General features: G+C 40.7%; 1 protein-coding gene across 1 annotated transcript in view; it reads right to left on the bottom strand.

The window, feature by feature from the left end:
- The window catches only part of MUC19 (mucin 19, oligomeric), a 160852-nt gene that overhangs the window by 43015 nt on the left and 104228 nt on the right, over positions 1 to 13609 (bottom strand). Inside the window, exons 70-94 of the mRNA XM_074403475.1 lie at positions 12827 to 12880; positions 12654 to 12707; positions 11653 to 11706; positions 11462 to 11521; positions 10730 to 10783; positions 10521 to 10574; positions 9896 to 9949; positions 9721 to 9774; positions 8537 to 8590; positions 7116 to 7169; positions 6913 to 6966; positions 6259 to 6312; positions 5674 to 5727; positions 5486 to 5530; positions 5188 to 5235; positions 5007 to 5060; positions 4544 to 4591; positions 4226 to 4279; positions 4027 to 4080; positions 3459 to 3512; positions 2979 to 3032; positions 1861 to 1914; positions 1224 to 1256; positions 912 to 965; positions 712 to 765 (exon numbers count right to left, since the gene is read on the bottom strand). Of these exons, the coding sequence (XP_074259576.1) occupies positions 712 to 765; positions 912 to 965; positions 1224 to 1256; positions 1861 to 1914; positions 2979 to 3032; positions 3459 to 3512; positions 4027 to 4080; positions 4226 to 4279; positions 4544 to 4591; positions 5007 to 5060; positions 5188 to 5235; positions 5486 to 5530; positions 5674 to 5727; positions 6259 to 6312; positions 6913 to 6966; positions 7116 to 7169; positions 8537 to 8590; positions 9721 to 9774; positions 9896 to 9949; positions 10521 to 10574; positions 10730 to 10783; positions 11462 to 11521; positions 11653 to 11706; positions 12654 to 12707; positions 12827 to 12880 (1314 nt within the window). The remainder of the gene's footprint in view (positions 1 to 711; positions 766 to 911; positions 966 to 1223; positions 1257 to 1860; positions 1915 to 2978; positions 3033 to 3458; positions 3513 to 4026; positions 4081 to 4225; positions 4280 to 4543; positions 4592 to 5006; positions 5061 to 5187; positions 5236 to 5485; positions 5531 to 5673; positions 5728 to 6258; positions 6313 to 6912; positions 6967 to 7115; positions 7170 to 8536; positions 8591 to 9720; positions 9775 to 9895; positions 9950 to 10520; positions 10575 to 10729; positions 10784 to 11461; positions 11522 to 11652; positions 11707 to 12653; positions 12708 to 12826; positions 12881 to 13609) is intronic.

The following is a 13609-nucleotide window of genomic DNA, read 5'->3' as shown; positions in this document are numbered from 1 at the left end:
ATAAAAAGCATAAATATACAAGATTAATTGTTAAAACTTGGAAATATATCATTTGTGTATTTATCTTCTTAATTGGACCTTGGCATTTCTTAATTGGAATAAGATATATAAATCTCCAATTTAAAAAGTGGATACAGTTAAGGAACTTATAAATGATCAATATGCTCATTGCCATAATTATTTATTGCTTTAAGTATTAGACTTCATGTGTAAAAGTTCTGCTATTGGCTACCACATTGGAACACAGAGTGATAGAAATCAATATTTTTATTCTTGACACATAATGAAAACAGCCTTTGATGGGGTGAGGGAACTCTGGGTTGTTAATGTGTCAACAAGCTCTCTCAGAGGTTTCTAGACCATGAGTTAATCTGTATGTTTTTCATGCACCATTTCTATAGAATATTTAATAAGAAAAATTTTAATAGCTATTATTTCCTTAAAAATCACTGAGAGAAAGAAAGACAAATTCTCTCCCATACACAACTGATTCGCATTGCCTTAGCTCCATGGTGATGTCCCCTTGAAGCAGAGGAAAGGAAGATAAAGGCATTTGAGTGTCCGACCTTTACGTATTAGGTAAAATCTTGCCTATTTAGAATAGCGATTTTTTTTCCCAACAAAAATGCCCTTCACAGGAAGTACAGATGGTAGATGTGATTGAGGCAACTTGACCTACTGGGAAGGAGGTAGTGGACTGTCAGTTCTTACGTGTAGTTGTTGTAACCCCAGTCATTCCACTTGCTCCAGGAGATGCTGTGGCTGCTGGGAGAAGGAGGACAAAATGGAAAAGATTCAGGGGACATGAAATGGAATGGTGGCATTTCTGCATAGAAGCACTGCATAGAAGGAAAGGCATGTTACTGTAGCAACCACCCATGAAAGGACTCCCCACCACACAGTGGACTCACCTGTGCTGAAACTTCCAAGGGCAACCGTTGTGGCAGGAGCTACTGCCGAGGTGCCTGAAAACAAAGAGAGTGAGGTGATCACAGTGAAGGAGTAAGTCAAATGAGGACCCAAATCTAAAAGGGATACGCTCTATTTATGTACGTATTTGCTGTAACAGAAATCTCTTTCTCTGAGCACAAGGAAGGCGGACAACAAGATGTATTTCCTGCTTTTAACAGTTCATAACAAAAAGAGATAGACAATGTTTCCAAGTACAAACACAACAGAAAATCTGACAAAAATGAAACTAGATGCATTTTCCCAATGCTCACCTGCTTGCCTCCCTGATGCTGCAGTGATACCGGCTGTGAGACAGAAAAATGGGGGGAAAAGGTTTCAATGTGTTGAAATTTCAAATAGAGGAGAAAATACTGGGGAAGTCAATTGTTAGATACACATGTATGCTTGCATGCACCCTGGTTCCATGAGGCTCTTTTCTACTTCACACACATTCACACAGAAAACTTTCTGGTTTCCAGCTCAGATGCTAGTGAGAGTTTTAAGACAATGGAGAAATCCCATCCCATCTTCAACTTGATGAAAGGAAAGAAGGCTCAATTCTAGGACTGGTCATTTTTCTAAATAAATAAATAAATAACAGCAATCCTATTTTGAATTACTTGCAGTGTCTCTAAATGAAACACAAACTCTCTCAAGGAAAGCTTGAGAGTACTAATCCTTTTGAGGCCAAAGTATGGGCTGTTTACTGTCACCAGTTTTGAGTTCAGTTCCAGAAGTACCACTCCCTACAATGGAAGTTGTGGCTTCTGAGGGAAAAAAACACAATAATGAAGTCTGAAAATTTGGAAAACTGGAGGGGATTTGGGTGTTATTTTCTTGCAGCAGTCCTAAAAGAGATACCGTGATATGTGACATTAAATAAGAGGTATTTCCTTCCTGTTAACCTACCTGTGGTGGAACTTTCAGATATAATGGTTGTTCCAGATAATCCTCCAGTGGCACCTAAAATCCATAAAAGGAAAATGGAACTGTAGAGTATTTTCTCCCCAGCTAAGTAAGCTTGGAAGCATCAATGTGGCCCTCAAGTACTGGAAGCCCATTCCCAAGGACACTATTTATATAGAATCAAAGATGGACAGCTGCTTAGCTCTGGGTCTTCCAGGCCAACATGGGATAGATGTGTGGCTACTGTGTTTCCCTTTCACTACAAGGGAAGGGGAGTGCAGGGCTTTAGATCACCCTGACCTGTTTCCCTTTCAGAGACGTAGCCCCCTGCTGTGACAGAAGTGCCTACAGGAGAAATAAAGCATGGTTTTATCTTTATAAGTAGAAGATTTGATACAACTTGGAGGCATTTTAATAATCAGTTGACTTCATGAAGCTTCCTAGTGAGGGGATACAGGAAATAAGCATTGTATATGAGAAAAATGATAGAAAATGTCAAGCTGAATAAAACGGAATGAGATCATGTCCTTTGCAGGGACATGGATGGAGCTGGAGGCCATCATCCTCAGCAAACTAACACAGGAACAGAAAACCAAACACTGCATGTTCTTGAGCAATGAGATCACATGGACACAGGGAGGGGAACGTCATACACTGGGGCCTGTCAGGGGTGGAGAGGGTATGGGAGGCAACTTAGAGGACGGGTCAATAGGTGCAGCAAACCACCATGGCACATGTATACCTATGTAACAAACCCGCACATATCTTGGCACTTAAAGTAAGATGAAAAGGAAAGAAGAAAAGAAAATGTCAAGCTGTGGGTGGAAAGGTAAACCAGCTAAGGAAGACCGGAAGTCCTGGAGGGTTGGAATACGTGCAATATACTTCCAATCCTCCTATCAAACAAAAATGTCTCCCTACGCCAGGATACTAAAGATAGTTTGCCTAAGACATCTGAGGTCATGGAATTTATAAACAGAGTAACTTCCTAGACTGTTAATGACATAATATGGCCTCAGAGAATTCTGACTCCTCCTCAAATGCTTTCATATTATTTGTTCACTGCAGCCACCAAGACTGAGAGATGACGAGAGCCCCAAGCCTCCGCCTGAAAAGCTTACCTCCAGGTGGTCCTGCTAGGGTGGTCCCGCTGCCTCTTGGAAAAGTTGTGGCCTCTGAGAGAGAAAGGAATTGGAGGGAAGATTTAACAGCATTTGTAGTAACCTGGATGAGACTAGAGACTATTATTCTAAGTGAAGTAACTCAGGAATGAGAAAAGAAACATTGTATGTTCTCAATGATATGAGGGAGCTAAGCTATGAGGATGCAAAGGCATAAGAATGATACAATGGACTTTGGAGACTTGGGGGGATTAGAGGGAAGGGGTTGAGGGATAAAAGACTACAGATATGGTGCAGTGTATACCGCTCAGGTGACGGGTGCACCAAAGTCTCACAAATCACCACTAAACAACTTACATCACCAAATACCACCTGTACCCCAATAACTTATGGAAAAATAATAATTTTTTTAATAAAAGACTACACAGGACATTATGAGTCTCCCATAACCTGTATTACCCAAGAGGCTACGTTCCTGACCTGTGTGGGCACTTCCAGGTTCCAGAGTTTTCCCAGAGATGCTCTCAGTAATACCTGAAATAAGGATTGTAATCAGTTGGTCAATTTATGGTCCTTAATTTAATGGGCATGGGCACTTAATAATAAAACAGATGAAATGTTTGCTTCTTTAATACACCAGGAAATTAATTTTTCTGGACTTTGGTTTTGTGAGTGAATCCACACTTTGCCCACGGAACATATCATTCCCTGAGCAAGTTTACTGTGATTTGTTCTCAGAGAAAGTCCTCCACCACTAGTCCCGTTCTTAGGGTTTAATGATAGCAATGTACACTTGGGCCCAAATCATCTATAAACCTGTCAGGGAATGGATCTCATGATGCTCTGATGAAGGATCCTTAGACCCACGGTGCAAGACTTGAGGAGGAAAAGTTGAAAGGCCTGTACGGTATTTACTGATGTAAAATATTGGACGTCTGTTAGATTTTCCTTAATATGCCAAATCTGGGAAATGCAAAAAGTGTTTACATATTTCAGACCAGATTCTTGGGAACTTTTTAGGAATAGTCAGTACCTTAACAGAACTCACCTTTGATTATTTCAACTTTTGTTGTTTCTCTTTCTCCTACAGAAGTTGTGGCCTCTGAGAAAGAGGAAAACAGGACAGGAGTGATGAACGATATTTCAAGACTGTGGAAAACTTAAAATAGCTCCATACCCAGGATAACACTGGAGGAGAATTTATCATAGATGGACTCCTGGAGGAATCTGCCACCTCAGTGACTCACCTGTGTTGGAACTGCCAGGTGCAACAGTCATGCCAGGAGCTACCCCAGTGGTGGCTGAAACAAAAAGGGTCTGAGATCATCACAGTGACTCGTGTTTGTTTTCTGAAGACCTGCCTCCGGAAGGAATCTGGGTGTATCTTTGTTATATCAAAGAGCCCTTTCACTGCTTCCTGATGAACTGAGAGTCATGCCTTTGCTATGGCCTATATCACTAACAAAGCAAGAGGAATGGTAATGTGCCCAAATTGAGGACCCTCCACTGAATTCCATACATTCACCCCTAGACAAGGAAACAGGGTGGCTTTCCCTCTTCTTCACCTGTCAGGCTCCCAGTTGCTTGGCCTCCTGATGCTGGAGTGGTACCTACTGTGGAATGAAAACCAGAAATATGTTTTAATGTGCCAATAACACTGGAAAATATTTAATATCATTATTGTTTTTTTGAGTGAGAAAACCTTGATATAGAATACGCCTGCTTGCAGGATTAATATAAATTTCTTTCCAGAAATACAGTATTTTTCAGCTCCCCCTACACCACAGTGGTATATATGACTTTGCAGGAGAAATCTCTTAAGCTGACTGCACCACCAGCCCATCATTAGAAACTTACAGCTATGGGGCTAGATGTTGGTATGGGGCTAGTTTTCCAAAATATATTCAGTGTAAGAAAATACTGGAAGTAAATGCAAACCGCTACCCAGGAAAACACACTCCCAACAAGTGAGCCTACGGAGAGTCATAATTTACAGTAAACCCTAAGTCGTGCTCTGCTCATTCTCACCTGGGCTGGATCCAGACGGAGGAATGCTGCGGCCTTCTGTTGAAGTTGTGGCCTCTGATGGAGAAAGTGTTGAATGGTGAGGTCAGAATTTGAAATATTGAGAAAAGAATGAGGTTACTATTTCATCAAAGCAGCTCTAATAACTAAGACGTTAAACATGGAGATTTCCTCATTATCCTACCTGTGTGGGAAGTTGTAGATATAGCAGCTGTCCCAGAGAATTCAGTAACTAAAACAAGAAAAAGAAAGGAATCAACATGATATTACCTCCTAAATCTGTTGTGGAAGTAGCCATGTGGCTTTAACCCACTGAAAGAACTTTCCTGAAAGCCTCGGTTTTGTAAGGAAATGAACCGTAAGTGACTACTCCTTCATGTCCTGGCCCACCTATCCATCATTCCTATCCACCACTGTTACTCCTGGGGTTCCCTCTCCATAGAGCACAATGGATGTGGATAGGAACCTTATCTCCTCCTCACCTGTTTCATTTTCAGATGCTGAGCTCTCTGGTATGACAGAGGTGCCTTTAAGAGAAAAAGAGCCGATGGCAGATTCACCTTTCTGAATTTTACTCATCAATTACCTGAGGCATTTTGATACTGAGAATTTGAAAATAGAACTCGTTAAAGAATCCTTGCATTTGAGAACTGTATTTAGTCCTTCCTACCTGGCCTGGAGCTCTGTGAACTACTGCTGAAGCCAGGTGAAACCACAGTTGGACCTGTTAAAGCAAGTGGAGTGAAAAAAATCTTCAAATAATACATTTCACCTTTCAACTAAGCTTTATTAAATATCTCTTCCATGTAATACTGTTTTAGGCCCTTGGGATGTATCAGTGAGCAAAATGTTGAAAGATTTCTCTCCCAATGCACCTTACATTCTAGTAGCTGGAAACCAGCAATGACAGTAAACGTAATAAATAAGTCAGTGTAAAAGATGTTAGTAAACACTCTGGGAAAAAGGCAAATTGTATTTAGGATCAGGGACCCTGATCAGCCGGGTGTATCCAACAGCTTGCCTTCATCCCTGCTACATAATAGCTAGCTCTCCAAGTCTGGGCTCCTGGAAATCCAGAGGGATAAGTCAGGTGAGGCCAGGGAATTCCTGGGCACATCCAGGTTTTTGATCCTGGTATGCTGTGTTTCCAGGAGAAATGCAGGCTCCATTCCTCTGCCCACTTTCACACCCATGTCTTTACTGCAGAGAACAGGGATTTGGTACAAGCCCTAAGGCCTCAGAGTAAAATGCTCACCTCCTGGATGTTCTGCTTGGCTGGTGTCACTTCCTACTGTGGAAGTTGTGGCCCCTGAGAGAGAGAAAGAAAAGAAAGGAAGGAGTGGTTTGGAAGAGTATACATGGTGCTGCGGGTAGAGTACGTCAACCAAGGTGCCCATATCCAGATTTTGCAAGTATTTTCGGACATGTGTGTCTTGTAACTTCCAGGTTTCAGTGTTTTTCCAGAGACTACACTAGTAATATCTACAATAAGAAAGAGATGGTGTCACTAGTTCAACTGTTTGTCCACTGATTTGAATAGGAATTTCAAATCCACACTTGGAAGTAAACTATCACGCTGAGACTCGCAGTGCTAGAAGTAATTTATATTTGTCCCATGCAACATTTTTTTCCACAGAAATTTTACTGAGACAGTTTTTAACCATCATATCCTTCTTTTTGGTGGGGAAATTGGAATTTTTCTCCCCATATTACCTATTTATCTGTCATGATTCAATGTTATGATGGTTTAATGAAAGCCCTTGTAAGTTCAGGAAATGAGGCAATATAATGAGTGTCTAGTCTTTTTCTCTGAATTTCCACAATATAGCATATACAAATCTATAGGTATTTTCAGAATAATATTGAAGGTCTCATTAGGAATTAAAGGTCTTAGGTTAGCATCACTCACCTGTGGCTCTTCCAACACTTGTTGTTCCACTTACTCCTGGGAACGAGGTGGCCTCTGAAGGAGATAAAGAGATGAGAGTTACCTAAAGAATATTTAAGGATCACAGAGAAGATATGGCAGCACTTCTACAAGGGATAATACAAAGGAGACATCTAAATTATGGGAGGGCACGTGGAAGATTTCATGTCAACCTGTTGACTTACCTGTCTTGGAACTGCCAGGGGCAACAGTTGTGCCAGGAGCTACCCCAGTGGTGGCTGAAACACAAGGGGAACTGGCATCACCACAGTGACTCTCGGTTGTCTCCTGAAGACCTGACTCTAGAAGGAATCTGTTTACATCTTACAGATGTCAAAGGTCACTTTCTCTGGCTGCCACTCTGATGTGTTTTCTCATTAATTAATAAACTATCAAAGCAATCAAAGGGGCCAAACTTAGGGCACTACATTTGGCATCCCATGACAGCAAGACAGATGGTTTTCTCCCATGCTTACCTATTTCACTGCCAGGAGTAGATGAAAAAAAATCTTTGTTTTATGATAATTGTATCTATTTTTAATTATATTTTTAGTTGACACATAATTTTACATATTTATAGTGTGGGGTTTTGATTATACACAAACACACATAGACATGTATATATATATACACACACACACACACACACACACACACACACACACACACACACATACACACAGTGTAATAGTCAAGTCATGGTGTTTAACGTAACCATAACCTCTGACATTTATTATAGCTTTGCAGTAAGAAAATTACAATCCTCTTGATATAGTTTGGCTGTGTCCCCACCCAAATCTCATCTTGAAATATAGCTCCCACAATTTGCATGTGTCACGGGAGAGACCCGGTGGAAGATAGTTGAATCATGGGGCTGGGTCTTTCCCCTGCTGTTTTTCTGATAGTGAATAAGTCTCACAAGATCGGATGGTTTTATAAAGGGGAATTTCCCTGCACAAGTTCTCTCTTGCCTGTTGCCATGTAAGACATGCCTTTCTCCTTCCACCATGATTGTTAGGCCTGCATAGCCATGTGGAACTCTGAGTCCATTAGACCTCTTTTTCTTTATTAACTATGCAGTCTTGGGTATGTCTTTATCAGCAGCATGAAAATGGACTAACACACCTCTCTTCAAAGTATTTTCAAATACATACTATAATATTGCTTACTATAGGCACACCACTGCACTATAGACCACCAGAATTAATGCCCGCTATCTAATTGTGATTTCATACCCATTGACTTACTACTAATTATTTCTATCACTTTGGGGTAAGAAAATATTTATGTAGGCATGATTCCAAGAGTCATATATCTCTACTTCCCAGGATTAAAACTGTTTTAGTTCTTACTACTATGCAGAAAATGTTTCTATCTTATATTATGGGGAATTTCTCAAAACAATTACATTTCATTTACATCCCAACTAGAAGAGTCAACTCATTTGAAAAGTGTGTATTAAAAGGTTAAGGGAAATATTAAAAGATATATTTGGCCTCAGATAGATTGTCCCTAGATAAATTACTTAATATTCTGTAGGAAAGCCTACTTACTCACAAGTCATCCCAAATGGTACCCCCCCCAAATCATGAGCTGCCCTCCTCACCTGTTCTGGATTCACTTCTAGTACTGCTTCTGTCTCCTGTGAGAGTTGTGGCCTCTGAGGAAATAAAGAGCAGAATCAAGAGGTCTAGGAAATTTGAGATACTGGTAAAAAGTATTGAGTTGCTATTTTATCACTGAATTTCTATAAAGTTATCATGGATGCAAGATGAGGATGTCCATCAGATTGAACTACCTGTGTTGGAACCTCCCAATGAAATGGTTATCCCAGAGATTTACCAGAAGTCCCTAAAATGAGAGAATATAGGAGCTAATAGAGCAAGCAGGACTGGAATCAGCAATGTGGTCCTGAACCACTGGAAGACCCTTCTTAAAAACTTATTTCAGAAAATATAAACGATGAATAAATTTTTGCCAACTTATTAACTAATGTTTTATACTGACTATTCCTTCCCCTGTACTCTACTGAAAAGGAAAGCTTAACTCCACTTTCTGATTTTACTTCAAATGTTGTGATTTCCTTGTGTTATCAGGAAGGATAAAAAGACTTGAACATTCTAAATGTTCTCATATCAGAGTTGCAGATATTGTGCTTATCAGATGCTGAGTAATGCCCTTCTATAGGATATTTATATCTTCCCCTGCTGATTTTAAGTAGTTCTTGCCTGGGTACCTGTGAACTGCTGCTGACACCAAATTAAACCATAGTGGTAGCTGTTAAAGTAAACACAGTGATGCTCTGCATAATGATATGCCTGTTACCCATCTCATATTATGGAAGCATTTCCTTTGTGCTTGACATAGAGGAAAAGAACAGATAAAGGTCTCTGCCTCATGTGATTTACATTTGTGAAAGAGAGAACACAGGAAATAAACAAGATGTGTAAGAAATATGTTCAAGAGGTGGCAGCAGGTGATAGTGCTTTGCAGAATCATTATGAGCAGAGTGGGGAGAATCAGGGTCCTGGGGAGGCTGCTGCAGGTCAGTGGGCCTCAGCCAGGTGTCCAGAGAACTAACACTTTCACACAGGACATGGAGCAATGCCTGACCTAGGTAGCCCAGTGTGTGAAATTCCTTAGCAGAAACACTCAGGATAGTCAGAATACATGTTGTCCTTCCAGACAAGAAGTAACCCCTTATGTTGACCCTGATTCTCATCTATGTGTTATCCTGAGCACAATACAGCAATGATGAGAACTCTGAAGCCTGGGACTGATGAAGCTTACCTGCTGGAGCTTCTGACCCTGTGGTGCTGACTCCTCTTGTGGAACGTGTGGCCTCTGAGAGAAAAGAAAGCAAAGATAAAGTCTGCAGTATTGTAAGGTACAGGGTTTTGTAACCCTAGGAAACTGTCACCTGAGCAGCCAAAGTGTAGCATTCCCTGTGTGCTTTTGGACTTGCCTGTGTTGTCATTCCCAGGTTCAAGAGTCTTTCCAGAGAATGCTCCAGTGGTAGCTATTAAGAAAGTGATGGGTAGTCATGGGTTAGCACCTTGTCATCATCAAGTGGGCAGAGAATAACATGCTAATAAATGGCTAAATCTGTATACTTATTCAATATCACAAGGAACTTGGCTTTAAATCCCAAGAGGTCAACTATATACTCCTCATATAATATCCTTCTCACGGTATATTATCAAAGGAATGTAACTTATTAGGTCTCCATTTCTCTAGCATTCATGAACTGGGTCCTAGTAGCTATCACTCTCGATTCTCTATGTAACTGTCCAATGGCTACATGATTACCTTGGGGACTAGCAGAAGGGTCTGCATAAAGTGTATAAAGAAATTAATTTTGAGTTTATGATTTGCTATTACTGATTTGTTGCTTTTGAATTTCTGATTTGTTACTATTTTCAATAGCAAAACCACAATTACTTTTGCACAAATTTGATATAATTAATGAATGAAAGTAAGATTTTACCTAACAATGTTCAATGTTGCAGAAATGTGTGTCATGGATACATTTCAAGCAATGACATCTACTGGTTATTAAAAACTGAGTCCAATGACCCAGAAATGCTCACCGCTGGTTGTTCCACCTCTTGTTGTTGCACTTTCACCTAGAGAAGCTGTGGCCCCTGAGAAACACAAAAAAAGAAAAGGCATATTAGGAAATATTCAAGGACTAAAGAACATGATGCAATTTCTTGAAAGAACAGCACCAGACGAAACATTGGACATAGAGGAACTCTGAAGGGAGGAACTCTGAAGTTCCGGCAACCTGCAGACTCACCTGTGTTGGAACTGCCAGGGGCAAGAGTCATGCCAGGAGCTGCCCTCGTAGTGGCTGAAACACGATGAAGAGTGGGATCATCATGCTGACCAACGTTTTCCTTTCCTATAGGCCTGCCTCTAAAAACTATCTAAACCTATCTTAGTAATTTATAAATGGTGCTTTCCATGATTCTTCCTGGGGTCATGCCCTGTGTATTTTCTCAGTATGCACTTTCCTAGCAAAACAATCAGAAGGTACTATTCCTCATTCTGAGACAATATTTCTGGTCTTCCATCAGGGGACAGGTGGTATTCCCCATGTTTACCATTTTAATTCCAAAATGTGGAAGACAAAACAATCTTCCTGGGACTCTTATGCATCAAGAATATACTAAACATTTCTGTTGCTTCTGAGGCATGAAAACCATGATTTCGGTAAGTTTCTGAGGCTCATTTCAGTTACCTCTTCTTCTCCAGATCAAAACTGTTTATAGTTCCTAGTAATACCCTGGCAACACTTCCATGTAACCTCACAGGAGAAACTTCTCAGAACAAATACAATGGAAATCTCATTTTAAAAGAGGCTATTGGTAAAGGTTTATAAATGTAAAATCTAAAGAAAATTCTATGGGTCCTAAGACTCATTATCCCTAAACATGTGCATAATATTCTGCAGAAAAGTCCACTCCCAAACAGGACATCCTAATGAGAGTCAAGATTTGTGGTAACATGTGAATTATGGGCCACTCACCTTCACCTGCTCTGGATTCAGTTCCAGTACTGCCCCTACCTCCTGTGAGAGTTGTGGCTTCTGTGAAAGTAAAGAATAGAATCAAGACTTCTGAGAGACATTGGTAAAAAGCATTGTGCTGCTCATTCATGACTGCAGCTCTACAAAGTCATCATACTTTCAAGATGAGGATTTCCTTCCCATTCAACTACCTGTATGGGAACCTCCAGATGTAAGTGTTATCCCTGGGAATTCACCAGTAGTACCTACAATGAGAAGGTAAAGGAGCTAATAGTACAAACAACACTGGAAACAGCAAAGCTGTCTTCAAACATTGAAAGACCTTTCCTCAGAATCTGTGTTTCTGAAGGAAATGAACCATGAATGCTTTTCCTTGCAATGTATAGACTATTGTTTTGCTACTATTTCTTCCATCACAGCCTACTTAAAAAGAAGGAAGTTCAATCTCACTTTACAGATTTTACATTTAATGACTTGGCTCCCTGAGTAAGAAAAAGTCTTGAACATTCTAAGTGTTCACTTTTGTGAAACAGGTGATATTGTGATTATCATGTTTTTAAGAATAAACACATAGGAGATGTTTATAGCTTCCTGTTGTGTTTGTATGTAGCCTATGCCAGCTGGCATGGGATCCTATGAACTGCTGCTGACTCCAAGGAAAATTATGTAGGTAGCCATTGAAGTAACCAGAGTGACATTCTACATAAGAATATGCCTGACACTCATCTCATATTCTGGAAGCATTTCCACTGTGCCTGACAGTCTTCTGTCAGTCAGAAGAAGACACGAAGTCTCTGCCTCATGTGATTTACATTTGTGGGAGAGGGAGCACAGGAAATAAACAAGTATAATAAATGCGTTTGAAAGATGGCAGCAGGTGATAGTACTTCGCAGAATCATAAAGAGCTGAGTGGGGAGAATCAGCGTTCCAGGAAGGCTGTTGCAGGTCAGTGGACCTCAGCCAGGTATCCAAAGAAGTAACACTGTCACACGGGCCATGGAGCAATGCCTGACTTAGATGACCCAGTTTCTGAAATTCCATAGCATAACTAATCAGGATGGTCAGAATATATGCTGTGCCTCCAGACAAGAAGTAACTCCTTTTCCTTGGTCCCCTTTCTCATGTATGTATTCACCTCAGCACAACAGGGCAATCAGAAGAACTCGAAAACCTGGGAGTGGTGAAACTTACCTCTTGGAGCTTCCAACCCTGTGTTGCTGACCCCTCCTGTGGAACTTGTGGCCTCTGAGAGAAAGAAAACAAGGATGAAGTCTGCGGTTTGGGAAGCACAGGGTTATGTAACCCTAGGAAACTGTCACCTGAGCAGCCAAAGTGCAGCATTCCCTGTGTGCTTTTGGACTTGCCTGTGTTGTCACTGCCAGGTTCCAGAGTCTTTCCCGAGAATGCCCCAATGGTAACTATTAAGAAAGAGATGAGTAGTCACAGTTCAATATCTCATTACCATAAAGTGAGAAAACAGTATAAAGCAATTAAGTAGACACAGTCTTTGTACTTATTTATTATTCCAGTAAACTGGGATTTTTTTTTTTTTTTTTTTTTTTTGAGACAGAGTCTCACTCTTACCCAGGCTGGAGCATAGTGGTGCAATTTTAGCTCACTGCAACCTCCACCTCCTGGGCTCACGCCATCCTCCAGCCTTAGCCTCCTGAGTAGCTGGGACTACAAGTGCATGCCACCACACCCAGCTAATTTTCTGTACTATTATTATTATTTGTAGAGATGGTGTTTTGCCATATTGCCCAGGCTGGTCTCCATCTTGACTTAAGTGCTCCTCCCATCTCGGCCTCCCAAAGTTCTGCTATTACAGGCATGAGCCACCATGGCTGGCCATAAACTGAGTTTTTATGCCTAATAGTGATCTGCATATTCTTCATACAATACACATGTGTCAGTATATTTACCAAGTAATTTTTTACTTATTGGGTTTTCTTTCTTCTAGAGTTCAAGACTGGGGAGATAGAAGCTACTCTCTAGACCATCTAAATTAGTGTCAGTGGAACAGCTGCAAGATTGCCTTGGGGGTTATGAGGACAGTCTGTTCCAAGCTCAGAGCTCCAAGTTTTGTTCTTATTTCCATGGTTTGAAATAAGAAAAAACTTTGAGAATCTGAAAGCTTAGTCAATGAA

This window comes from Saimiri boliviensis, chromosome 7 (assembly GCF_048565385.1).
Source record: "Saimiri boliviensis isolate mSaiBol1 chromosome 7, mSaiBol1.pri, whole genome shotgun sequence".
Lineage (NCBI taxonomy): Eukaryota > Metazoa > Chordata > Mammalia > Primates > Cebidae > Saimiri > Saimiri boliviensis.
This window is presented reverse-complemented; position numbering and strand designations above follow the sequence as displayed.